Consider the following 24,248-nt stretch of genomic DNA (forward strand, 5'->3'; position numbering starts at 1 on the left):
CCTTTGCAAAACACACTATTTTTTTCCCAACGTAAATCTGTTTGAGAGTGAGTCAAAATGGTAGGAGGTCGCACGCACTGAAGGCAAAACACCAATGGGACAGAGATAAAAAGGTTTATTTCATTATTATTGCAATTACAATGATTGACTGTGAATCGTTGATTCTTTTTTTGGATTTAGTTGAAAAAACAGTCCAGAAGAGGTCCTAAAAACGCACACACCCAGAATAAAGTCACACCAAGTCAGGAAAGGAAGATAGAAAAATGATACAGATGCCGATTAACAGCTGATATCTCTGTTAAACCTGAGCTCTAACTTCCTGAATAATCCCAGTTTGGTCCTTTAACGTCCTCAGGTTGACTTTGACAGTCTGATCTCATCGTATAGTCCTTTCCTGAACTTCAACATCTCCTCCAGGTTCTTGCTCTGCAAAGCTTCGTCTATAGACATCAGTGTGGTGTTACTGGGTAGCCTGAACGTGGAGCCACTCAGGACCGAACGTAGCATCGCCAGGGACATTGAGAACGAGCTTTGGTGATCGGGACAAACGGGAAACAAACGCGCTTCCCACAGGCTCCACTTTGGTTCATCTCTGGAGAACCTCACTGCCTCGTCTCCTAGCTCCCAGTGGGACAGACATTCTGCCAGACTGCGTCCAAAAAGCTTCAGCTCCTCCCTGGGCGCCTCGGATCGGCGCTTCAGGTCGTCGTCGATCCCGAAAATGACTGTAAGGAATCGGGGTCGCCGTTCATAATTCACACACAGTGAATGAACCAGGATTCTGTCAGGCACCGAGAGGCCTTCACTGACCCAGCAGCTGCTAATGATGGAGCCCTGGCCTATGCAGACTCCTGCTTCCAGCCTGGAGTACTCCACCACAGATCGGGCTCCTACGGTACAGCTGGGGTGGAGGACGCTGTGCATGACGACACCTCCCGAAACCTCGTCTGGGTTCTCCTTAACTGGGAGGCTGAAAGCAGAAGACAGGAGGCCCAGCTCGCTCCGCAGGACCACATCTTCAGTGAAGTATAAAATGTACTCCGATGTGGTACCTAGGTGATAGAACTTAGAGTTGTTCAGTACCAGAACATTCAAGGGAGTACCCTTTAAACGGTGGAAAATCCTTTTACGGGTTTCCACCAAACTGCTCTCCTCTTTGGTGACGTTTGCAGTGTTGCCGGTGTAATCTATGGTGGCTTTGGGGCCCAGAGCTTGGAGAAAGTCCCCGTACGCATCAATCTCACATGTCAAGGGTTCCAACTCTTTCAGCAGGTTAAGTAGAGACCTGGAGGTCTGAAAGTCAAAGTAAAAAGTGCTGTCAGTGTAAACAAACTCCGTGTCAGGTAAAGAAAGGCAGTTGCTGTGAACGGCGCCATTAGCTCTCATCTCTGCGATTCTCGGCTTGTGCAGGAACCGCAGGCAGCCGACCTTCTCCACGTCCAGGTCAGCAGACCTTTTAGAGGGATCTAATACAAACACTCCGTGGGTGGTCCCAGTAATGAGTGAGGAGGGGTGCGCTAGTGCTGTGAAGCCATGTCTGTCGAAAAGGGCGCCATCGTCTTCTGTGACACAGTAGAGCTCCAGGCAATCCGCAGCAGCCACCAGCACACCTGGCTTCATCCGAGAAGGAAAATCTACAAACAGGGCCAGTTTGATTTCCAGCATCTGGTAGAGAGGGTCACCCAGCGGCACGGCAGCAAAGATCTTCCCCAGAGCACTGGCAATGGGCAAACGCTGACTAAAGCCCCCTGGATGGAGAGGAAACAGAATTGAAGCCAAAAACATCCCTTCCATGTGTTTAAGTTCCGGTGCACTGAAGAAGCCCTCACTTACAACAAAACAGACAAAGGAGCTCTGCTTGGTGGAATGTTTGTCCTTCTAAAGTTGCCATAATAATGTCTGTGTAAATTCTCAGTCATCCAGGTCATTGTATCCAAGGTAGTTTTCTCTGTCAACTGGACTGGGTTTCTTCTGGATAGAAGGCGAAACGTCTTCAAGAGAAGAAACCCAGTCCAGTTGACAGAGAAAACTACCTTGGTTGCCATAATAATGTAAATATGCAAGTCATGACATGAACACAGCTTGTTCTAAAGCTAATAACCTCTTTAAAGTGACAAATGTCATCACAATTTTGCACGTCTATCAATAAATACTTTATCAAAAGGTGGTTCTGGTACAGTAGGACAGTGGATAGTCAACGTTTAGCAACTAAAAATGACTTCAAACCTGCATGAACGAGAAGGACCCTCAGTTTGCTCAGAGTCTCCCCGTAGATGTCGTTCAGCTGCTGCAGAGCGTACAAAGTCGAGCCACCGTTTCCTTCAGAAGACAAGCTCTAATTAGGAACAGTAAAACTGGTTTTTGGAGCTTGTCAGTGGCACCTGGATGCCTAAACAACCCACCGATTTTACACCCGGGTGGATCTGAGAAGATCTTGTAGTCAGCACCAAATGGAAGCTCCTTCCTTTTCACCTTTTCAGCGATCTGCAGCTCGTAGGCTTCCCTCTGATCCCGGTCCACTGCTGTCAGAACCACCACATCCCAAAACTCGCCAGGTTGCACCTCTCTGCCTTTGAAATTTAAAATCACACGTGAGTGTATTTTGCATTAGAAAAGAGGAAAACACAATGGAGTTGTCATGAGTTGTCAGACTTTGAAACCGAGACAATTAGATCAACGTGGTTCAAATAAAAACATCTATTTCCTCAGATTTAGAAGCAGTAAATCAATAATCAGATCCTGGTACAGGAGAGGTCGTGTTTTTATTGTTGCTATCGGTGTGCAGAGTCCAGGTCGGGGTGATGCCACAACCAAACTTATATATAATTAACTTCATTTAAAAAGTCAATACGTGGGACTTCTTTATATAAACGTCAGTTACTGAAAAGAAAATCCGATAATTAAAAGATCCACTGAACATCGGCTCTCACCTCGCAAAGAGTTAAATTTCCTGAGTTTTTCTCTTGTTGCATTTCGCAACTTTTTCGCATATTCCTCACTCATGTTGCCGTGTAGACAGTCGTGGCTGCGCCTAAAGTTGTCTTTTCACTTTGATCACATTCACCCAGGATGTCGGACAGGTTCTGCAGCTTCTTTCTGTACCGGTCTCACACATTTCCTGGAGCAAGTTCCGCGCATGCGTAGAACTCTCCGTCTGCACACGTCTGTGGTGCGCATGCGTGTTTTGTTCAGTTTTGACACGTTATTGACATTATAAAATGAATTTTGCTCGATAAGCAGAAAACAATGACTCAATTGTCCGTTGGTTAAAAACTAAACAGTAACCAATCTGTTCATTAATTTATATTTATTCAAACAACGTTTGTTTACATTTATAGGTCTTTTTGAATGTTCTGACTTTAATCACCTTGGGTAAAGATATTAAACTTTTGTCATTCATGACATTTCAGAACTTAAAAATAGAAAAGAATCTTTATTTTTAAAAACACAAGTTCACATAATTCCGTCAGTTTATAATTATTTTGGGGAAGTGACCGTTTTTATCCTACAAAGAACTGTGATGATCTATGGAGATAACACTCCAGTCATGAAGGTAAATGAGAATTATGGCTGCTGTATAGTCTGTAAAATCTCAGGGCTGGTTAAAACTTACAACTTCATGCATGTGCAATAATTTCTTAAAAATTTACCAGTATATTAACTAAACACTGCAGTCCAAGATTTTAAGGCTCAAACACCCTTGAGGGAGGATGTAGCCATAAATGGTACACAGAAGTGGCATTCACTGAAAAAATCTAAGAATTATAGAGGGAAATAAGCCACAGACTAAAAGTTAGTGCTACCTGCTAACAGTGTGTGACATACTGTAAATGTTGGCCCAGAGTTGTGTGTGTGTTGCTGTTTTCCTTGCCTTCCTTCAATACAAATGGACGACTGTGCTGTGTGTGTGATTGTATGTGCAAATGCATGTGTGTGTATGTGTGTGTGGGAGAGAGAGAGAGAGAGAGAGAGAGAGAGAGAGAGAGAGTGCGAAGGAGCATGAATGAGGTTTGAAGTCACAAGTGACACAACCTGCTCACAGACCCTGGTGTTGACACAGAAGGCAGGAGCACTTCATATTTAAAAGTGTGTCTGATTTTTCAATTTGACACTTAAGTTTCAGTTAGAACTCTTAATTTTCTGAGACCTTCTGAGAATTAGGGAAGCAGTAGGCCAATCACAGAGGAATCGTGGAGTTACTAGCTGCAGGTCAAAGCAGGTCTCTCAGCACTAATAAACCACAGTCAGGGGTCCAGCAGCATAATAATAATGATGCACACCTATTATAACACTCCGATCACCACATTACACCCAAACACTTCTTGATCACAAATGAGTTCCGGAATGGCAGGAATGCAGTGTAAAGGTCAGGGAAATGGAGCACAATCCACTGCTGTTTATTGTCTTAGTTTAATCAGGGAAGAGCTCATCATTGGAGCAAACCGGGGAAACAATCATAATTTTAAACTGCTAGTGCAATCAACAGAGCCGCCCTCTAAAAACCACATCTTTAAATAAGAACAGCAACAACAGCCACTTAAAATTGAAATAATCTTTACTGATAAAAACCTTTCATTTAGCAGGTAATAAATACACTATAACAAAAATGTCTGATTCAAATGTCAGCTTACAGTTGTTAAAAGCTTCTTTGCCCCTAGAAAATGAAGATATTTAACCCTTAATCCTGCTAGCAGTGTTCAATAAAGTAGTAAAACCCTTCAGTTTATAAAGTGGGAGGTAAACCTTAAGCAGCTTACAGTCTAATACTGAAACAGTGCTTATTCTTGCTTCATACCTGGTAATCTTGCTGGAAACATGCAAAAAACATTTTTTTTAAAACAACACAGTGAAAATAAATTCACTTCTTTTGTGCGCAGAGCTCAACGTTAAAGACTTGAATCAAAAATGCCAAGTCTGCTATTTCTGCAACAGGTAAAAAGTGAGAGCGTGATGGTTCTGGGCCTGATGGGGTGGGGGTGGGGGGGTCACAGGAACGTGGCTGTTAGCACATCCTTGTTGGCCTCCAGGAAGTGGCTGCAAGCGGAGAAGGAGCTGTAGAAGCTGGAAGACAGGCCGACGATATCTGTGGCGATGTAGGGGAGGACTCCTGGTGTGGCCTGGTTGTAGTAGGTGATCTGAAACCAAACCCATTGGGTCAGACATTGTGTGGGGGAAAAATGCTTACTTTGCGTTTCCTTGGTGACCTTGGTGAGACTTCCGGACTCCTCCCTGATTGTGAACCCAGCACAGAGCACCTCTCCCCGGGTGTAAGCGTCAGTAGGCGGATGGGTGGGCAAACTGACAGAACGCAGGGCGATCAAGTATGGATCTCTGAGGAGAATAGGAAAGAGCACGTCTCAAAAATATAGAACAAACGCAGCACGCTATGAGCAGGGAGGTTTTTTCCACGGAATCACCTGGAATCACACGGCTTCCTCCTCGATGCCAGCAGGATGAAATCGTTGTCTTTCCCCACTTTGCTGACAGACGGTGTGGTCACGCGATAGAGGGTGTCTTCCTCATTCACCTGCATGATCGCCTCACACTCCCTGCCGCCATCAGAGGAAACAATTCAGAAGGACTTTCACTGTGGAACTCAGAACATGAGTTTATGCCTCTGCAGATTAAATCTCAAAGCATCCCAAATTAAAGTGCGGTACTAACTTATAATGCTGGTCCCACTCTTTTCTCCTCCTCAGGTCTGACAGCAGCTGAAAGGTCTGCTCTGCTGCCACGCCCACATGCATCTCCACCTTGAAACGCAACATGTGGTTTTCCTCCAGGGTGTACAGCCTGACCTGAGAAAGGTGCACACCCGCAAACACAAGGCTGGATTAACAGGATTCCTTCCACTCCTTTTAGATAGTAGCTGCTGTCAAAGGCCCCTTTTTTAAATGGAAGGACACATGATTCTACATTTATTGGGTGTGGATAGTTGTGTCTAGTTCCCCCGAGCTCTAAAGTAACCACTGGAGCTTGTCGGTGGTACAGAAGCAGCCTTGAGGCAACATCAGACTTTCTCTTTGCTGTTCTGCGGTACAAAAGTCTCTGAATGCAGCAGAATAAACAGCAGAATGACAACAGCTGTGTCTGCTTAACATCCCATATCCGGGACGATCATCAAACACAACACTTACATTGTTTTTCTCAGAAGTTAATACCCAGTTGGTTCTGGCATCCATTAGCTTCAGCGCTGAGACATTATTGTAGCTCAGGTACATCTGGAAAACAAATGGCTCCTTCAGCTCTCGAACGCAACTGCAATATCCAGTAAGCCTTACTAAGCGTGCGCGTGTCTGTTTGCCATGGAATACCTGGTTGCTCGGATCCCAGGGTACAGACACAGGCACTTCAGTCTGCTTGCAAGAGATAATGTATTTCCTTTAAAAAAGATGTAAAACAATGCATATTTTAAACAAAGAGACGATCTGAGAAAGTGAGTGAAGTGCCGCTGGCTTTCACGCCGTTTTGCAACACCGTGGCGCGATTATACTGGGGCCTGGGTATTTTACGGGTGAACAATGACCTCATTGACAGACTTTGCGACTGTAAATCTGTGAAATCCTGCCCTGCAAAGTCATGCACTGCAGTACATCACAAGTGAGACACTGAGGATTTCTACAGCGTTTATGCAGCATCGTGTGCGATTTGCTGTATCAAGTGTAATATCTGGTTTTGGGGTGAAAAAAATTGTAAAAAATTGTGTAAACAAGGAGAGGAACCAGTGTCAACGGGACCTGCCAGTAACAAAGGAGATGCTGCGCATATGTAGCATGCAGAGCAACCTTTACCCTCACAACTGCAGGCACTAATACCTGCTGTAAACCACATCGGCTCTCTGATAAGCCACTAAAAAACTAGTTAAACACTGACTAGTTCAGAAAACCGACTTACCGATCAAGACGGATCTTCTTTCTAGCGATCGCTTCTTGGTAACGCCTCTTTCCATCCTATAAAAGACCAAGAAACCTGCTAGTGAAATCCTTGTCCCAGGATGCTCATTTTCCCCATTTATTTGCAGAATGTGTTTTCAGACTGACAGGATTCAGAATCAAGCTCACCACAGGCTCAGGTCGTATCCGCAGCAGTGTCCTAGGTTTCCAGTTACTGTCCAGGACTTCAAAAGTCATAAAAGCACTGTTTATATGGCGGAGGGGCTCTCTCCCCTGGTAGGCCTCAGCACACACGCCCACCTCCATGCTAGAGACGTATAAACATGTTTTAAAGTCTTCTTTAAAACCCCCAGCACCTAATAGACAGTGCATTTTGTTCTGTTGTGGCCTATGCTACAATACAACAAAGACATCAAATATTCTCTTGTCAATCTAAAGTCAATAAGACAATGAAGAACTGTTTGCAAAATGCTAAATGTTGCATTGACTCAAGTGTTCGGACTCTTTTCTGAGTGCTTAGTTGAGGCACCTTTGGCAGCGGCTGCAGCCTCCAGTCTTCTGGAGTTTGATGCCACGAGCTTTGTTCACCAAAATTTGGAGAAATTCTGACATTCTGGTCTGCAGCTCATCTCAGGCTGGATGGGCACAGCCATGATTGATGTCTGAGCAGAGCTGTGTGAGTGGGTTTAGGGTTCTGGTTGAACCACTCAAGGACATTGACAGAGCTGTCCTGAAGACAATCCTGTGCACCAACTGTGTGCTTAGAGCCATTGACCTGTTGGACTGTAAAACATTAGGGACCCTACTGAGGTCCTGAGGGCTTTACATCAGGTTTTATTTAAACAAATTTCTCTGTTTAGCTCCAGTCTTGTTGTCCCAGCTGCAGAACCCCCCCCACAGCACAACCAGTCTGACCACTCTGCCGATAAGCTCTGATTGGTGGAGTGTCACTCTGGAGGGTGACCTTCTGGAACACAAGAGTCTAAATAATTGCTGCACATTCATGCATTATTAAGGTTTTCATTATTAAATACATCTTCCAAAGCTCAGTTTTACCTTATTTTGGGTCATTTTTTTGTCAATTGACAAGAGATTATTTGTGTTTTTGTATGTAAGCTTGAAACATAAGAAAATGTAAAATGAGTCACGCTGTAATTAACTTATACATCCATCACCAGCTTTTGCGTCACCTGTGCTTGAAGGAGTTGTTAACGATGGATTTCAGCACCAGTCGGTCACCGATATGAGACGGGCCCCGGAAGTGGAACATGTCTATGCTCCTCAGGGTCGGGTGAGCGTTACACAAGCGGCTGCATCCAAACAAAAGAGAAAAAGGCAAAGTGCTTTAAGTTTGGTGTTGGGACCCGTGGCTTGCCCTCACAAACAGCATGAAGGACTGACATCAGCCTCACATCTGCACTTTAGGTACACAACCAGAGACACCTGTGAAAGGAACACCGATACTGGACGGAACTCCATAGATGTTTCCATGCTGATATGCATATTTTTGCTTTCAACACTGAGTCTTTGTTTTCCTTGAGCTCCTCTTGGACCAGCGTGGCCCTTCAGGAATATCCAATTGAAGTGATTAGCTCACTCTTAAACAGACGTTAAGGAGCTCAGACATCTGAGAGGCCATTCTGAGAGAAGAGAATTGTGCGCCTCTGTGAGAGGAGCCAGGTGAGGTCATTTGGCCATCTGCCTTTTGGGCGGCTCTGTGGGGAGGGGTCCGGAGCATGCGCAGCTGGAAAGACGTGCTAAAAGAACTAACCCATCTAGACCTGGAACACCTTAGTGTTCTCCAAGGGGTAGCTGGGGAGAGGATGGTCCAGGCTGTTTGCACACACCTCGCAGAAATCGTAGCCACGTTCTCCATCCACGCCATAATCTGGCCCCCAAAGGTGCTGACTTGGTGGTTGGTATGCGGCGGTAGTACCAGCTCCACGCTCTCCACTCGCGTCTGCTCGGCCGGCACGGCATCCTGGTACTCCTGGCATTCTCCTGGGAAAGCCAGAACAAGAACACGACATCAGCCGTCCGCACCGCCGAGCGCTGCGTCACAGAGCCCCCATGTGTGCTGCCTGTACCTGGCTGAGCCGTGCTGCTGCTCAGTAGGTCGGTAATGATCTCAGCGTGGAGGAGCCTCATCCTCCTCCGCTCTGCCGCCAGGCTGTACTCCATCTGCTCCAACTGTGTGCGAGGAATCACTTGCTTCAGTTGCACCTGTGCACACACAAAAAGCACCAAAGGAGCGTTGGGACCGGCTTTGTTTGGGACTCTCGTGCAGCCATATTGTGTTTATTGTCACTTACCTTCCCAGCTTCTGTTCGCCTGGCGACAAAGGTAGCAAAAGCTTGGCAAACCTTCCACTGTCTGTCTGTGTAAAGGTCCTCACAATTCACCAAAATACCCACCTAAAGGGACACAATCACTGCATTCATGAAGTTTATCTAAAAATAAACCACACGGAACCACATCCACCACCAACCTCCATACTGGAACTAAAAGCTCGGTTGACCTTTGCGATGATGTTGACCACCTTTCCCACCCTGGAATAAACACACATACAGACACATCTTTTCTTTACTATAAATATGCAGTGGTTTTACTGTCAACAGTAGATAAACTGCTTCATTTCAGCAGCAGCTGCTGTTAATTTATTACATATGGATGCAAGATGATCCATCTGAAAATCATGGAAATCATACGTTACCCTATTGTGAGTTCAAAATGGATGTCGTCCACAGAAGCGGTAATACAGGAACATCCTGCGTGTCTCTCGGCTGAGTTCAGACACATAGTAACAGCAAATAACAGACATCATAATATGAGAGTGACTCGCTGCACTCGTTGCACAAAGAGGTTAAAGTAAGAGAGGCAGTGTTTGTTTGAATATTCAAGCCAGATTTGTCTATGTTTTCTGACCAGACAAGCAGGCTGTGGAGTCCATCCACTTCAGCAGCTGTCCCACACTCAGCTCCCCACGGTGGTTGGCGTGACATGGCAGCACGATCTGACTCATCTTCAACTCAGTGGGGTTTCGGTATCCTTCCTCACTGCCCTGGATGGGGACGGGGTACTGGACCATGTCAGATTTATCTTCAGGTGTCATCGTTCAGCTACACATAGGAAAATCAATGTATTACGAAATGGCATCAGTAGCATGATCCACTAAAGCATATAAACACGCTCTGATGCGGTGAAAGGCGTACTTGGATTAAGAACAATCAAAGGGGACAGTGTTTTCTATATATAGACCTGGTTTAAATAAACAAAACAATGATTTGATTAGTTGCTGGTGCGGAATAAAATGTCAGCAAAGAGTAAAGCTGTAACACAAGGTGCTGTAAATAATCCCAGCATGCATTCCGTATTGCCCAAGATTCCGCTCACTGATAGAAGAGCCAGAAAAACTTGAAATATTTGTTCCAGTAGACCATTTAAGTGCGCTGCAACTCGAAAAGGTCTGCAGCCTTCTTATACTCACAGGTAGTTATGTTTGAGCCCCTGCACACATGTTGAGACAGAAACTATTTAAAGAAAAACTCGCCAGTGGAAACAAATGCTTGTCACTTGACTCTTGTTGCTGTTATCGATCTCAGAAGTTGCCGTAACCTTTACGCACGCTTCAGGGGAAAGGTCTAACCCTTGAATACAAGGACATGTAGCAGTTAAATTGCAGAAAACTATAGAGGTAAATCTGTTATTTATGCTGCAGCGTAAGTCCATTGACGTTGACATTGAAAACAAACTGCATGAAACCACTTACCAGGTGTTAAAGTTATTTTGAAGTCGACAGAAACGCCAGTGCGCTTCGGCTTCAACGCATTAATAACTGAAGATTCTGAAGCCTGCGTATAGGACCCTGACTCGATTTTCACTCATCCTCAGCACGAACTTTCGCACTTTCAGCTCCTCAAAGTTGCACCGCTAGGTGGGGAAAGAGAGGGGGCAGAAAGCGTCCCTGTGTTACGTCAACATTTTTAAGGTGGGACAGTCCTGACTTTATCTTCAACAACAAAATCGATGTCGCATTTAGCAAAAACCACGAAGACTTTCAAGATCCCCCAGAAATCACACTGAAATTATGATCCAATGTCCATTGTTTAAAAACTTTCAATTGCTTTTACCATTTTGCCTCCAAGTAAGTCATTACCTCGGGCATACGCAGCCCTTTGTGTGTAGTTTAAAGTTATTACACTAGTCAAACGTGGTGAGATAATCATTTATTCAATTACAATCTTTTTCATATATTATCGTCAAAGACTGAATAAAAGAAATGCTCTAAAGCCCACACAACTAGTTGAGCGTTCCTCACGTCAACGCCTGCATTTGCTTATAGATGTTCAACATCACGTAAATAAACAAAAACAATCTAAATTATAAATACTAAAATTAAGGTGAAGAAATTAGTTTCATTTTTACAAAATATCACTATTGCTAAAAAGGTCGGATTATTAAAGGACGTCAATTTTGATACTACAACTGTACAATTGTGAGCAATAGAATGTAGTTATTTTTTAATTGCTTGATTTTGGTTTTATTAATATCGAAGCTATCGTCGTCAAAACAAATGCGCGTTCGACGGAGCGGACCTTAAGGCAAATGTCGCGCTCTCATTGGTTAATAGCGGCATCAGTCAGCATTAGCCCCGCCCCTTTTCTCCCCGGACCAGACTTGGTTGAGCGACAGTGTGGTTGGAGTGCGAGAGGGTCGCGGCCGCGATGATCTGACAGATGAAATAGCGAAAAAAGAAAGAGAAGGCGGGCGTCCACCCACACAAAACAATGTTCCCCAAAGGCAAAGGCACCCCGGTGCCGTCGGACAGCCAGGCACGAGAAAAGTAAGCACAGAAACGTGTGTTATTGTGTGTTTTTTTTTAGCCTCGTAAGTTTTTTCCCCTCTTGCGCTCTGTTGTTCGCTGGACTGGCTAACGAGAGGCGATTTCCTCCTGGCGAGAATAGAATTGAATGAACCGCCTTGTCTCCTCGCCATTCCTTCCCTCGGCCGTGTTACTGCTGCTTTTTGCCTCATCGCTCTTACATCGACCGAATTCGAGGGCAGCGTGGCAGTGTTTCGACCCGAGTTTGCCTCAGGTTTTTGCGGATATTCCAGTCGTGAGCAGCGAGGAGATAACAATAACATCGCCCTGCCACTCACTACATTGTTTTCTCTGTTGCGCTCCTGAGAGGCTCCGGGTTTATTCCCCCAGTCCTCCCAGTGTACAGCGTGCTGGTGGGGTTTTATGTGGCACATTATTATGCTATTATTATATTAAACCACACTTGCGTTGACTCTCCATTGAAACCCATTATTTATACACGCTTCGAGCAGAATCACATGGGTCTATTTTTCTGGGAAAGGTTTTGCTAGCCATTGTTCCAAGGGCCTGTGCCCGACTCCTGTCACCCCGTGGACGGCTTCTTGTAGGGTTTTCCATTGTTGTCTCGCTCTGTGAAATTAACCCCGCTATGTCTTTTTTGCTCCATTCAGGTTGGCTTTGTACGTCTATGAGTATTTGCTGCACATAGGAGCACAGAAGTCTGCACAGACCTTTTTATCAGAGGTATGTGAAACATGTGGGGGAAAAGTTCATCCATGCTGATTTTCACAGATCAAAATAGGTGGGAATACTTTAAACGTGCTGTGGACCTCCACGTCTCATTTATGCAACTCCCATTTTTGCAGATCCGATGGGAGAAGAACATAACACTTGGAGAACCTCCGGGATTTCTGCACTCTTGGTGGTGGTAAGAAATTAAGCTAGCGTCCTCCTTACATGTAAAAACCCACTATATATATATATATATATATATATATATATATATATATATATATATATATATATATATATTTATTTATTTTTTTCTCCATCTGCTTGTTGTTGCTTCATGACCCATCTTGTGTGCAGTGTATTCTGGGACTTGTATTGTGCTGCACCTGAGAGGAGAGAAACCTGCGATCATTCCAGCGAAGCAAAAGCCTTCCATGATTATGTGAGTAGAGCTCCTGAGGATAACAGTTGCTTCGATCATTTTCCTCTATACTGTGAAGATTAAAAGGTCGTTAAAATTATGCTCTCCTAACTTATCTTGCATGGAATTGTTCCTTTTTTTTTGAGCCACCAAAATATCAAAACTCCAGTCAAGCCATCCATCTTGAATTTAGGATTGCCGATGGAATTTTATTCTAGTATATATTATTTTTCAAAGGAAATAATAATGCTTCATCCAAGGATGGTGGCTGGTTTGTGTGGTTCTCTGTTCCGATAAGCTGCCGTGTCTTCCCTCCCGTTCTACACTCATTTACAATCCGCCATCTTACCCTGTCGGTGAGTCGAATGATGTGCCCAACAATGAGCTTTATGGGCTTCTGGGAAAACGATGCTGATGTCAGCATGTTCTGAGTCAGACCTGTCGAGTGCTCTCTTAAACACGTTACGCTCTGGGATGCTGCCAGAGCTGTGAGAACGATGTGCCTGCTGCGTGCACGGTGCAGGCTCTCTGGAGCACACGCATCCTTGGATCCTTGACAAAGAAGTCCACCTGACCTGACCCGGCCCGCGCGGTACCTAAAGTACCCGCTGAATCACATCACTTTCATTTGTATAATCGTTATTGTAATCTAAAGAGTCTTTTTTCAGGAGAAGTGCACCTTTTATAGTAGGTTTTTCATCTTTACGTATGATGGTTGTTCTTCATCTAAAGAATTGTGACATCTTTTTATGCACGTGATTGTTAGTGTTTGGACTAATAATCAGAAGGAGCTGTATCTTTTATTAAATAAAGCTTTTGGCTGGTTACATCCTTCCATTAAGACCATAGGGGTGCGATGAATGACTGATATCCAATTTGAATAAAGTGGGTGCAGCGATCTGTCGGACAGTATAGAGTTAAAATGGAGATTATCAGTTGTGCACTTGAGTTGTCAGGGTAACGGGTCTCCAGATCTTGTAGGTGACCTGGGAGTCAGAGAAGAAGCTGCTGCACAGCTCTGCCCTTTTAATAGCCTCTGCTTTATAAGAATTAGGAGGAATTTATTTCTTCTGGCGGTCAAATCGCAATTTTCTATTCTCAAGATATTAGGGTTCAGTTCAGAAACATCAATTTTAGGTTTGAAAATAAAATGTTATTATAAAATGTGAGCAGAGTGCAACCATTTTCATACCATGTAAATCATCAAGCAAATGAGGGAGCCGAGAAATGTCGTCCCTGGCACTGCTGCCACTGTGGGGGAGCGGGGAGATTCTCTGTCTGGCTGTCTCCTACATGTTGCAGCCATCTTTTGCTCATATGTTGGTTCCTTTTGTGAGCGTTTGCGGGTGTTTGGGGGTCAGGCAAGTGTGTATATGGACAGTACTGGTCCTTGGACCCTCGCCTTTGTCTAGATGTGGGGGAGGTGAGCGTGAGCACTATTAAACGGCAACACTCGTAAAGCCCTGGTGGGTCTGATGAACGTCCCCACCCCAGGGGCCCCCCGTCACCATGGCGTCGAGCCGTCGCTGCCTGATTGATGGCTGTCACGGAGCTGAGGGGCAGATTGGAAACAAGGAAAGGGGAGTGGCACCATGGCATATGCCCGGCATCCGCCACCGTGGAGGAGCCGAGGGGATTGAAGAGGGAGGGGGGTTGGGAAGGAGATGTGAGGTGAATGTGACCTACTGTAAGTAAATAGGGAGAGGGAGAGAGCATCCAGTCCAGGTCCAGAGTGGGTTTTATGATGTTGATTGATGGTTAAACATTTACAAGCTAAAAATAGGTGCTGCTTTCTTTTGTGTGATTCTGCTGAAGGACCAAGGCTGTTAAGAGCAGGTCTGAACTCGGGGTGGTCTGTGTCAGATTTTTACATTTACGTGCAAAATTACCTTCTTAGTTTCTTTCCGTGTGCTGCAGTCTAGCCATGCTAGTCAACGGCCTGATTATCATTCTAGTCTTTCAGTCTTTTGTAAGCGCATTCAGGGGAAACGAGTTTGGCCTGGATTACTGGATGCGCTTTTCAAACACAAACACAAACACATATGAGCTGAATCACGGTTGGGTGAGGGGTAGTCTGCCTTCAACAAGGTCCCCCGGGGAGTTGTAAGGAAGGCCCCAGACAAGAGCCTCACAGCCTGGGGCAAAGCTGAGACATCTGCCCCTTTCCTGTAGCAAAGACTGTGAGGCTAGACACTGTTGCTGCATCAGGCTGTTTGGGAGAGTCCAGCAAACACAGCTGTGAGTCTTAGGAAGACATGATAAAGATCTAAACCAACATGGCTGAGACCCTGCCCTTTCCATGCGCAATACTTCTCAGTCCAGCACAGCCATTCGTCACTGCTCGGTACAGTACGCACTTCAGATACTAATGGGCTGAAGATTGTGTATTACACATGTCCTGGGATCTTGTGTATACATGCGGGCAGACATGTCTGTCCACTTCAGGGGTTGGGTTCAGCTCCTCATGGAGCATATGTTCAAACATGTTCACATATGAAGTGCTGTCCTCCCAGTTTACAGCATTGTGTCCTTTTTGTTAATTAAACGGGATGGACTGAAAAAATAACTGTAACTACTTATGGATTTTAAATTTGAAGGTGATTTCATATGGTTGTCTTTTGTTGGGAAATAGTCGCTTAAATAAAACTAGTACTTTCTCTAAACAAATGTCTGATTTTAGGCCTCAGTTTTGCCCACAATAATCCCGCATATGCTTTAAACCGAACAGCCCAGTATTAATGTAAACACATATGACCGTGTCTCGTCTACGCTTTAAACATTGAAATATTTCAAGAAAATTCGGTGGTGTTTCCGACCTAAAATATGTGCTGTCAGGAAGAAATAGCCCACTTAAGATAAAGAATCCTCCTCTTTGTGCTGTGATCCTCGGTGTGTTTAGTTCCTGTCATAAACCAACACAGAACTGTATCACAGTATAAAACCATAAAACGGTCACGCCAGAGTAGCTCCAAACTGTGTCCTCCTCTACTTGTTTTCTAATTGGCCATTGTTTTGAATCCAAGATTCAGAATCGCCCTTTTGAAACCCCGACAAAACTATCGGGAGAGTTAAACCGACTTCCTGTGGTTGTTGTTCCTGTCAGGCCGGTCAGGTGGGATGGAATTAAGAAGTGACGGCTCCTTCCACGTGGTATTTGTGTCGCAACAGAGGCCCGCCGTTGTAAAACTGAGCTGTTGGCAATGTCAGAACCTGTATTTATCATAATTAATGTTTGTGATTAAGGTCGAGCTGATTACTGATACGTTGGTGTATTTCTAACCTGGCTGTGTATATTTGTTGAGCTTATGTCGGTCTCATGGTTCAGTTGCTGTGGGCCTTTGTTGACCCCTCACTCAGTATTCCCTGGTGGGGGGTGCAATAATGCCACGAGGTAGAGTCACTGGTCGTCAGCATAAATACTCCCTCGTGTGGAACAGAGATAAGAAATCCAGTGAATGAACATTGTGCATCACATTTGTTTTTTTCCCTCTACGTGGGCCACCAGTAGAAACCGGGCCGAAACAAATGGGCACGGTGGTTTGTGAGAAGAATGGAGAGGTCGCTTTTTCCAGCACAGTTTCTCTTTCATTCGTATTTTTAAATAAGTCGGGGAGAATTTGCTGCCAGGGGTTCAGATGGGACGAGGATGACAGTGAAGCGGTGTGCAAACATTTGCTGCCCTTCCTGACGAGCAAGAACGCACAAACACCTTATTTGCATCGCACTCAACCAAATTGCCATGGAAATGGAGGTGTGCTAGCGCTGGAGACGCTGGCACATTTATGCATGCACCGTCAGAATGAGGCCGCGCTGTTGGCTGCAGAGATGTGCAGTTTAGTTTGAATCCAAGTGTTCAAAGGTCCGTAAGTTGTGCGTCGATTTCTCCAATAACAAGGTAGCTGATTGCAAGCGTCAGGTAACGGAGGATTTCTCAGGCATCCCATTCAGCCACGGGGGGGAGGGGACTTTACAGGCTGACGGTGGTTCCGTTTACTTCTACCAGCCGATGATGGTGGGGGGGCGGTAGAGGTGCGACTGTCTCCGGCCTCACCTCTCTCCATGCTGAGGTATTTCACAGGGCAGTAACAGGCCGAGCACTTATAATTAGAGGGCCCGTAGTGGAAATCACACTGTTTTGACCGCTGTTGTGTGACTGTGGCCCCCCTTTTTTATTTTCTACATAAATCTCCTTTTTACTCTCTCGCTTCCCTCAAAGAACTGATATTTGCAGGCCGCTCGACTCGCACCGACTTTCACCACTCTCTGTAACCGGAGGCTGATTTTTTATTTTTTTTTTCCCCCTCTAAAAGGTCCCTCTGAGCATAGTCCGTTGTCATAGCAACATCACAGGAAACTGTTGTGACACACGGACACACACTGGCTTGCACACGCACTCACGAATCAGCGGTAGAGAAAATAGAAGGGATTGTGCTTCTTTTCTTTCTTTCTTTTTTTTCCACTCGGTGTGTCGCTGGATGTCACAGAGAGGAAACGTTTTCTCTGATAAGAGGTCGAAGGCCGAGAGACAACCGAAGCAATATTACTTCCGTTACCAAGGGCTGAAACATGTACTGTGGTGTTTAGCGTTGCTGTCTAATGCACATATTCAATGAATTTCAGCTATGCTGGTTCATATACAACATGACTGTCAGGTAAGGTATGAGTCAAAGCACCACGTCTGAGAGGGTGGGACAGTTAAAGTGGGTAGATGTGGACCACAGTTATGTTCTCGCCACCAAAAGAATGTGGTCCTGCTGTAGTCGAAGCTTTTAAATGTTAGATCATTGCGGGTGTGTGTGTGGAGGGGAACATGTGTTTGTATGTGTGATACATTGAGTCCTCTGGCTTGCTTACATGTATGTACATTATAAAGATTAACCTTAAAGCAACAGTGAAGCTGGTCTTGTGTAGCAGCTGAGTGGAAGCTAAACCTCACAGCTCAGAGGACGCTTGCCCGTCTCAGGTTGCTTCGGCTGCAGCGAAGAAAAACCCAGTCAATTAGGAGCGTGTGACTGAAGCAAATGGCACATTAGTGAATTAGGGCTGCGGTTTGAGCAGGAAATCGGTCCTGCAAACCCCCTGCTGTGCAGCAGCACTTTGGAGTCCCTGACTCGGTGAATCGCACCGATATTTTATCTCATTCTCTAAGGCCTCGGTGGGCAAGAAGCTTCAATAAGGTCATCAAATGATGCACGCAGTCGAGTGGAAAAATATGTTTAAAAAGCAATTATGTGGAATTTCATTAAGTCGTTACAAGCGACCTGATGGTTGGTCACATAGTGCTTATTAACTCATTCTGCTCAGCTACCGACATGAGCTAAGTGTGCATCGACGCTGTTTATCCAAGAGCTGTTGACTCCTTCTGTGCCCTAGTTCAGCTGCCAAATATGCCAAGATCCTCTTTTGTGTCAGAATAAAACTGTGTTGCATCATAACAAGTTTAAAAGCAAATGATGTTGACATATTTACATGTTATTGGTCATTATTGTGCACTGCTCCAGTTTTTGCTCTTTTTGAAAACTGCCCACTTGTCAAAGCTACTGAAATACTAGTTTCTGTTTTCTAGTATGGTCTTTTGTTGCACACCAAGAGGGACTAATGTTCCTGTTTTCCTTGTTTCAGAGTGCAGCAGCAGCCCCCAGCCCTGTAATGGGAGGCATGCCGCCTGGTGAGGGCATGCCGGGAGGACCCATGCCCCCTGGCTTTTTCCAGGTCAGTTCAGATCCCAATCTGGTATAAATCTTAATCTCGGTTGGATAAACTTCCCTGACTGTCAGAGTTGCACCTTCGTTGGGTTCAGATTTGTTTTTAATCCCGTCAGCAGATTTGCTTTTCTGCTGCTACTGTCTGGTTTTGCCCACTGGGCTTAGAAATAGTCCTAAACATTCGATCTGCCTCCAGCGCTGTAAACAATCAGGCGTCGCCTGGCCATTTTCCCCTAATGGAGGACTGGAAAGGTGCAGCACCTTCCCTAAATCAATATCTCATGACAATAAACTCTTGCCAGGCAGTTGTAGCCAACTCTGGTGGCATAAATTAGCATTGTTTCTGCCCCTGCTCATCTAATCATAGCATTTCATCTTGTGTATTAGAAGGTGTGACTAATTATGTGACATTTTAATATCAGGAAGCATTTTGTTTTCATATGCACACACACTTTTTACATCAGGAGCCATCTTAAGAGGCTAAATTAGGTGCCTTACTCTCTCAGATCAGCAACATTAGCAGCACAGTACCGGTGTTTACTGTTGTTACGCGGATAATTGCGTACAGCTTAATTGACACTGTTAATTCAGGAAAATTAGCACTGATAACATGCTGAATACAGCAGACCTCTTAATGTCTTGACTGACAACCAAAAGAGCACACATCCTCTCCATCTCTCTGTTCTCTACAAGGCTAAATCATTTGCTTGCTCCTCTCTTCCAAGCCCTCTCATGTGCTGTATTCAGCACATGGAAATTAGCATCTTATTTTTACGCATTTCTCGCGCTTTTTTTCTTGCACTCAGACTGCTGCCTGCAGTAACCTCGCTTCTTTCTCTGCCCCTCTTCTGCACTTCTTTTTTGCTCACTCTCCCTCCTTGCTCCCTTTCTTTTGTACAATGCCACAGGGTCCTCCTGGTCCCCAGGGATCTCCTCACCCTCAGCCTCCTCCCCCTAACAGTATGATGGGACCTCACTCTCAGGTAATGCTCCGTCTCTCCCTCCTTTCCTCATTTTTGCTGTCTGTGCGCTCACATGGGAGCATTGGTTCTCAGTGCTGATGCTTCATGCTTTGGCATTCATCACTGCTCACTGATTTATCCTGTATCCACGCAAACTTAAACACTACATTTAGAGATCTTCATTGACCAGAATCTCATGGCACCCTGTTGTTTTTGTCACAGTCCTTCATGTCGCCTCGTTTTGCTGGAGGCCCAAGAGGCCCGCCCATAAGGATGGGCAGTCAGGTAGAAGTCGCATTCATGTACATGTCACGTCCTGTTTATAAAACTGCACTTTTAACCAATGTTGGTGCTGTTTCCCTGTCAGCCACCAGGGGGAGGTCCTGGTCCGCATCCCATGCTGCCCAACATGGACCCGACAAGACCACAAGGTGTGACTGGTGCATTCACAGCTACATTGGGCAGAGTGTCTCCCAGCAAGTCCTCATGTGATATTTGTTTTTCCCTCATCCAGGCCATCCTAACTTGGGTCCGATGCAGAGAATGAGCGGCCCTCGAGGCATGGGACCCATGGGGCCCGGCCCACAGGTAGATGAAATCTACAACTGGTTTATGCGCATTGCGATTCAAAAAAGTGCGGCATTGTCATTTAATAGTGTCGAGAGACTTAAAAAAGCATATTGACTAAATAAAACAAAATGGAATGTGTGAGAAAGTGTAATTACAATTCAGATCAACCTTTTCTTCTGTAACTGGGTGTAATGGGGAGATCAGAGCTCTGCTGGGGGGAAGCAGCCAACAGTCTGAACAGTCTATACTAATGACATTTACTAAATGGAAAACGGCTCACTGTATCATATATGTCTGCCACCTAGTGGAATCTTATTCTGGCCAAGTCTGATCTCACATCAAAAATGTAATCGGAACAAACCCATGTGGTTTTGTTTGTCCCATCAGAACTTTGGTGGTGGGATGAGGCCTCCACACAACACCATGGGTCCTGGAATGCCAGGAGTCAACATGTGAGCCTTCATGCACATGAAGAACTCTAAATCAATCTAGAGATTTGCAGCCCTTTGATACATTTCCTAACAACATTTTTAATGCTCTCGTTGGTATCCAGGGGTCCAGGAACTGGCCGGCCATGGCCCAACCCCAATAACGCCAACTCTGTGAGTACTGACACACACAAACTTTTAGTCAGAGATGTAAAGATGCCAGTCTGGTCCGCTGTGCTCTGAGGTCCTAGTGTGTGACGTAATTGAGGTATTATGTGTCGCGGTGTCCACTGATGGCTGGACTCAGCCATGATGTGATTAGGATGATGGGATGAGGACATTTTGCAGTGTAAAAAGGATTTGCACTGCTCTAATGTGTGTTTTTGGTTTCAGATGCCTTACTCTTCACCCTCTCCTGGTGCATACGGGGTGAGAACCCGGCTTGGCCGCTCTTCTATCGTGCACGCACGCAATTAATTTGAACCCATGCAAACATCATTTAACACATTTTTTTCCTGATGCGTGTCAGGGTGCTTCTGGAGGCGGAGGACCCCCAGGAACTCCCATCATGCCCAGCCCTGCAGGTTAGTGCTTTCCTGAATACTTCCTCTGCCGATTTCCTGTCCCGTCCCCCCCATTAATTCCATCTGTAATTGAACTTCTTCCAGATTCAAACAACTCTGGTGACAATTTGTACACGATGATCAACACTGGACCCGGAAACCGTAATAATGTAAGTTGTTTTTCATCATGGAGGTGGCAAGTTTCAATGCTGTTCTTAACCAGTGGTTTGTTCTTCAGCTACGTCAGTTAATCACCAACACATCAGAACTATTCTGGGCTGCGAGGACTGAAAACGATTCTAATATCACGTTTTTGCCACAGCAGCTAAGGTTCCGGAGGGGCTGATGGCCTCTGCAGGGAAAGCACGCCTTATCTATTTTTGCCAGAAGCTGCGTCATCCCGCACAGAGGAGATTGTGCCAGACACGGAGTCGGCCAATGAGTCAGAATCTGAATTCTAGGATGGACTTTCAGGTTCTGAAGCTTCATTTAGATTTTCCTAGTCTTGAAGGCTAAATGAACGGCGGCCTACGCCGCCTCGTTTAATGCTGCGAGCTGCTGTTTCAGTGAGGATGTGGCAGCACAGCCAGAAGGTTCGGAGTCTGACTCCAGCGTTGATGTGCAGTTTTCCATGACACATGAACGTCAGGTTGTTCGGAGACTCTAGATTGCCCCCGTCTGTTTGAGTGTGCACGTGCGTGCACATTTGAGCGTGTCTCCTGTCGTGGACTTCCCTTGGTGACCCTGGTTAGGAATAAGTGATGGCTGGATGGTGATTCTGGCATCTGTGCTCTGCCCTCGTTGGTGAGCCTTTGCTGTCTTTTTTCCCCTCCAGTTCCCGATGGGCCCTGGCTCGGATGGCCCCCTGGGAGCCATGGCTGGGATGGAACCACACCACATGAACGGGTCACTAGGTAACAAAAGCACCCACTCCAGCACTGATTTAATGTCCTCCAGTAGAATCATAGTCGCGTCTACATTTTTTAGGCTCCAGTGACCTGGATGGAATGAACAAGGTAAATGTGGGTGAATCACGTTGAGATTAATCTGGACTCGGGTGCACTTCAGTTATATCGCTCGCTTCTTCTCTCCAGAATTCCCCAAACAATTTAAGTGGCATCAGCAATCCCCCTGGGACCCCGAGGGATGATGGGGAGCTGAGTGGAAACTTCCTCCACTCGTTTCAGAGCGAGAACGTAAGTCTCCTTCACCACAGTTCCGCAGCGCTGAGCCCAGCAGGGGGTAACGTGCGCTCGTCTCCTGTCTCCTCAGTACTCTCCCACCATGACGATGAGCGTGTGACCTTCCCTCCCTTCGCCCCAACTGTCTTTTTTTTGCCATCATTCCAAGGATCTGAACTCAGTATAGGACACGGCCAAACACTTTAGCACCAAATCAGGGATGGTCTCCATTTTGGTTCTCCAGAAGGCCAACGGGAGGCTGGCGACCACTGCTCCTCGCTCAAAATGAAGGACAATTTCTCCATCGATCGGTTCCAAGTGTGACAAAACCAGCTACTGAAAATGCATACATGACACCTTTTATGTCCTCTGCAGAGCCCGCCCCCACCCCCCCGTCCCTGTGTGCCCCCTCCACCCTAGAGCGCTGAAAAAAGTTGAAGTTTACCTCTTGGTCTTGCGAATAATTGCTTTGTGGCGCAGGAAAATGTCTCGGCTTCCGTCACTGAAAACACTGGAGAGTGCGTATATGCATCGTGAGCTTGGGAGGCGTGGTCGCTTCACTTCTCGCCGCTCTGTCACAGGCGCCGCCTGGCGCAGGACTCCTTTACCGATAACACCTTTCTTCCCGATGCTCATCCTTCTATTTAAAGAGGTTTTTAAGGGGAAAAGACTTTTATTTAGACGCAGTTTCGCAGCCGTGTAAGCGCTCAGACGGTTCCGCCCCGAGGTCGGTTTGAGGCTAAAGGGAAACCAGATGTGCGAGTGCATGAGTGAATCTGTACAACTACCTAGTGCTGCTCTTCGCTATGTCGACTCCTGCTTTAAGATGTGTGTATCTTTACCTGTCTGTGCTTCACACGCTGTGCTTCTCATCATCGTAGCCGCCTGCCTCATCTCCACTCTGGTTGTTTATGATGAAACGACTGAACGGGTCCGTTTATGTCGCAGCCCCGTCAGTCCCTAGTCCCCTCTCTCCCTTCCCGCATCATTGCTCGTCCCTTTTGGCCCCGCCCCCCTCTTCCCGCGCCACTTTTTTTTACATTTTGATACAATCTTTGACTACATATATTGTCCCAGTTATTCAGAGCTAGTCAAAGCCTTTAAACTGATTTTCGTAGGTATTATAAACTTAGCAGCAGTCTTGTAAATGTGATGACATTTTTTTCCTGTGAACATTTAAGCATTATACACATCTGTCCCATGTTGCCTTTTTATTTGCTGATATTTTTTTATTTCAAATCGAGGAAAGATTGCTTGTTAATATAATTTTACAATAACTTAAATCACCCGTGTGGACTGCTTCTTTTGTCCAAAGTGTTTTTTTTATAATCTGGAGAATAGTTTCTACAGCAGTGATGGATTTGAGAAGCTCAATGGTTCATTAAAGACGGCCCAGGCTGTAGAGAACTTAATGTGGTAGGTGTCTGACAAATGATGCATTTTAATGTGCATTCTGGCAGGGTTTTTTTTCTTTTGTCAGTTTAATACATTTTAATAGGAGTGATACATCCCTGTTGTGTGCAGAACATCAATCATTTGGTCCCACGCAAAGTCTCATGATGAACGTCATACCAGCGGCTGGCATTGGAACTGTTCTGAAAGAGACAACTAAATGTAGCTGTTATGTAAAAAATGAATGTCAACATCGTCATTATTCAAAAGCTTAAATGCAGATATTTTTTTCTGAGTTAAAAAAAATGGAGCCACATCGCCCTCTAGTGGGCTTCCTCCAACAGAGTCGCGACATGTATCCTTCCTAAACGCGCGAATCAAACAATTGATTTAACTTTAAAGCTCAGATGGAATCTCGGATTATTGTGAGGAGCAGCTGCTGCTGGATGAGCACAGGAAGTGCAACAATTAAACAATCACTGGAATTCTGGGGGGGGGGGGGGGGGCCTTCAACGCTGACCTTTTTTTGTTCATCAAAAACATTAGCAAACTCAAATCTGCCTCAACTGGTGTTAAGAA

The 24,248-nt window shown here is 45.5% G+C and overlaps 3 protein-coding genes across 6 annotated transcripts; 1 reads left to right on the plus strand and 2 right to left on the minus strand.

Annotated features, from left to right (window-relative positions):
- Positions 1-98: 98 nt before the first annotated feature.
- On the minus strand, positions 99-3,134 carry fpgt (fucose-1-phosphate guanylyltransferase). The gene is made up of 4 exons (XM_003973973.3): positions 2,931-3,134; positions 2,403-2,570; positions 2,227-2,319; positions 99-1,748 (listed from the first exon to the last, which is right to left on the minus strand). Exons 1-4 carry the CDS (start codon positions 3,001-3,003, stop codon positions 352-354), a joined length of 1,731 nt encoding a protein of 576 aa, XP_003974022.2. The 5' UTR covers positions 3,004-3,134; the 3' UTR covers positions 99-351.
- Positions 3,135-4,344: 1,210 nt separating this feature from the next.
- On the minus strand, positions 4,345-10,832 carry acot11b (acyl-CoA thioesterase 11b). 3 transcript variants are annotated; one of them, XM_029828690.1, is made up of 17 exons: positions 10,663-10,832; positions 10,444-10,540; positions 9,819-10,012; positions 9,607-9,676; positions 9,382-9,442; positions 9,206-9,307; positions 8,981-9,116; positions 8,741-8,894; positions 8,084-8,203; positions 7,062-7,200; positions 6,895-6,950; positions 6,315-6,381; positions 6,138-6,221; positions 5,665-5,798; positions 5,418-5,549; positions 5,205-5,331; positions 4,345-5,135 (listed from the first exon to the last, which is right to left on the minus strand). In XM_029828690.1, exons 3-17 carry the CDS (start codon positions 10,003-10,005, stop codon positions 4,986-4,988), a joined length of 1,719 nt encoding a protein of 572 aa, XP_029684550.1. In that variant the 5' UTR covers positions 10,006-10,012; positions 10,444-10,540; positions 10,663-10,832; the 3' UTR covers positions 4,345-4,985. The 3 variants fall into 3 exon arrangements, with proteins under 3 accessions (XP_029684550.1, XP_011612921.2, XP_011612922.2); XM_011614619.2 differs by having other exon boundaries at positions 10,381-10,540; XM_011614620.2 differs by lacking the exon at positions 10,444-10,540.
- A 724-nt stretch (positions 10,833-11,556) lies between these two features.
- On the plus strand, positions 11,557-23,578 carry ssbp3b (single stranded DNA binding protein 3b). 2 transcript variants are annotated; one of them, XM_011614748.2, is made up of 18 exons: positions 11,681-11,736; positions 12,387-12,459; positions 12,582-12,643; positions 12,805-12,889; positions 18,491-18,580; positions 19,482-19,556; positions 19,758-19,820; positions 19,903-19,966; positions 20,050-20,123; positions 20,493-20,557; positions 20,659-20,707; positions 20,927-20,962; positions 21,063-21,117; positions 21,202-21,266; positions 21,932-22,010; positions 22,084-22,112; positions 22,191-22,292; positions 22,369-23,578. In XM_011614748.2, exons 1-18 carry the CDS (start codon positions 11,681-11,683, stop codon positions 22,396-22,398), a joined length of 1,152 nt encoding a protein of 383 aa, XP_011613050.2. In that variant the 3' UTR covers positions 22,399-23,578. The 2 variants fall into 2 exon arrangements, with proteins under 2 accessions (XP_011613051.2, XP_011613050.2); XM_011614749.2 differs by lacking the exon at positions 19,482-19,556 and having other exon boundaries at positions 11,557-11,736.
- Positions 23,579-24,248: the final 670 nt, after the last annotated feature.

The sequence above is a fragment of the Takifugu rubripes genome, chromosome 20 (genome assembly GCF_901000725.2).
Source record: "Takifugu rubripes chromosome 20, fTakRub1.2, whole genome shotgun sequence".
NCBI classification, from domain to species: Eukaryota; Metazoa; Chordata; class Actinopteri; order Tetraodontiformes; family Tetraodontidae; genus Takifugu; species Takifugu rubripes.

What these genes read in the sequence shown, in the direction of transcription:
- ssbp3b (XM_011614748.2), top strand. Translation starts at nt 11,681, where the DNA reads ATGTTCCCCAAAGGCAAAGGCACCCCGGTGCCGTCGGACAGCCAGGCA. An exon ending in TGATGGGACCTCACTCTCAG is followed by an intron (nt 19,557 to 19,757) that starts GTAATGCTCCGT and finishes TTTTTGTCACAG; the next exon opens with TCCTTCATGTCGCCTCGTTT. An exon ending in CCACATGAACGGGTCACTAG is followed by an intron (nt 22,011 to 22,083) that starts GTAACAAAAGCA and finishes TACATTTTTTAG; the next exon opens with GCTCCAGTGACCTGGATGGA.
- acot11b (XM_011614620.2), bottom strand. Translation starts at nt 10,005, where the DNA reads ATGACACCTGAAGATAAATCTGACATGGTCCAGTACCCCGTCCCCATC. An exon ending in CTCCACAGCCTGCTTGTCTG is followed by an intron (nt 9,677 to 9,818) that starts GTCAGAAAACAT and finishes GTCTGAACTCAG; the next exon opens with CCGAGAGACACGCAGGATGT. An exon ending in CATTTTGAACTCACAATAGG is followed by an intron (nt 9,443 to 9,606) that starts GTAACGTATGAT and finishes TGTTTATTCCAG; the next exon opens with GGTGGGAAAGGTGGTCAACA.
- fpgt (XM_003973973.3), bottom strand. Translation starts at nt 3,003, where the DNA reads ATGAGTGAGGAATATGCGAAAAAGTTGCGAAATGCAACAAGAGAAAAA. An exon ending in GAAATTTAACTCTTTGCGAG is followed by an intron (nt 2,571 to 2,930) that starts GTGAGAGCCGAT and finishes TAAATTTCAAAG; the next exon opens with GCAGAGAGGTGCAACCTGGC. An exon ending in GGTCCTTCTCGTTCATGCAG is followed by an intron (nt 1,749 to 2,226) that starts GTTTGAAGTCAT and finishes CTCTCCATCCAG; the next exon opens with GGGGCTTTAGTCAGCGTTTG.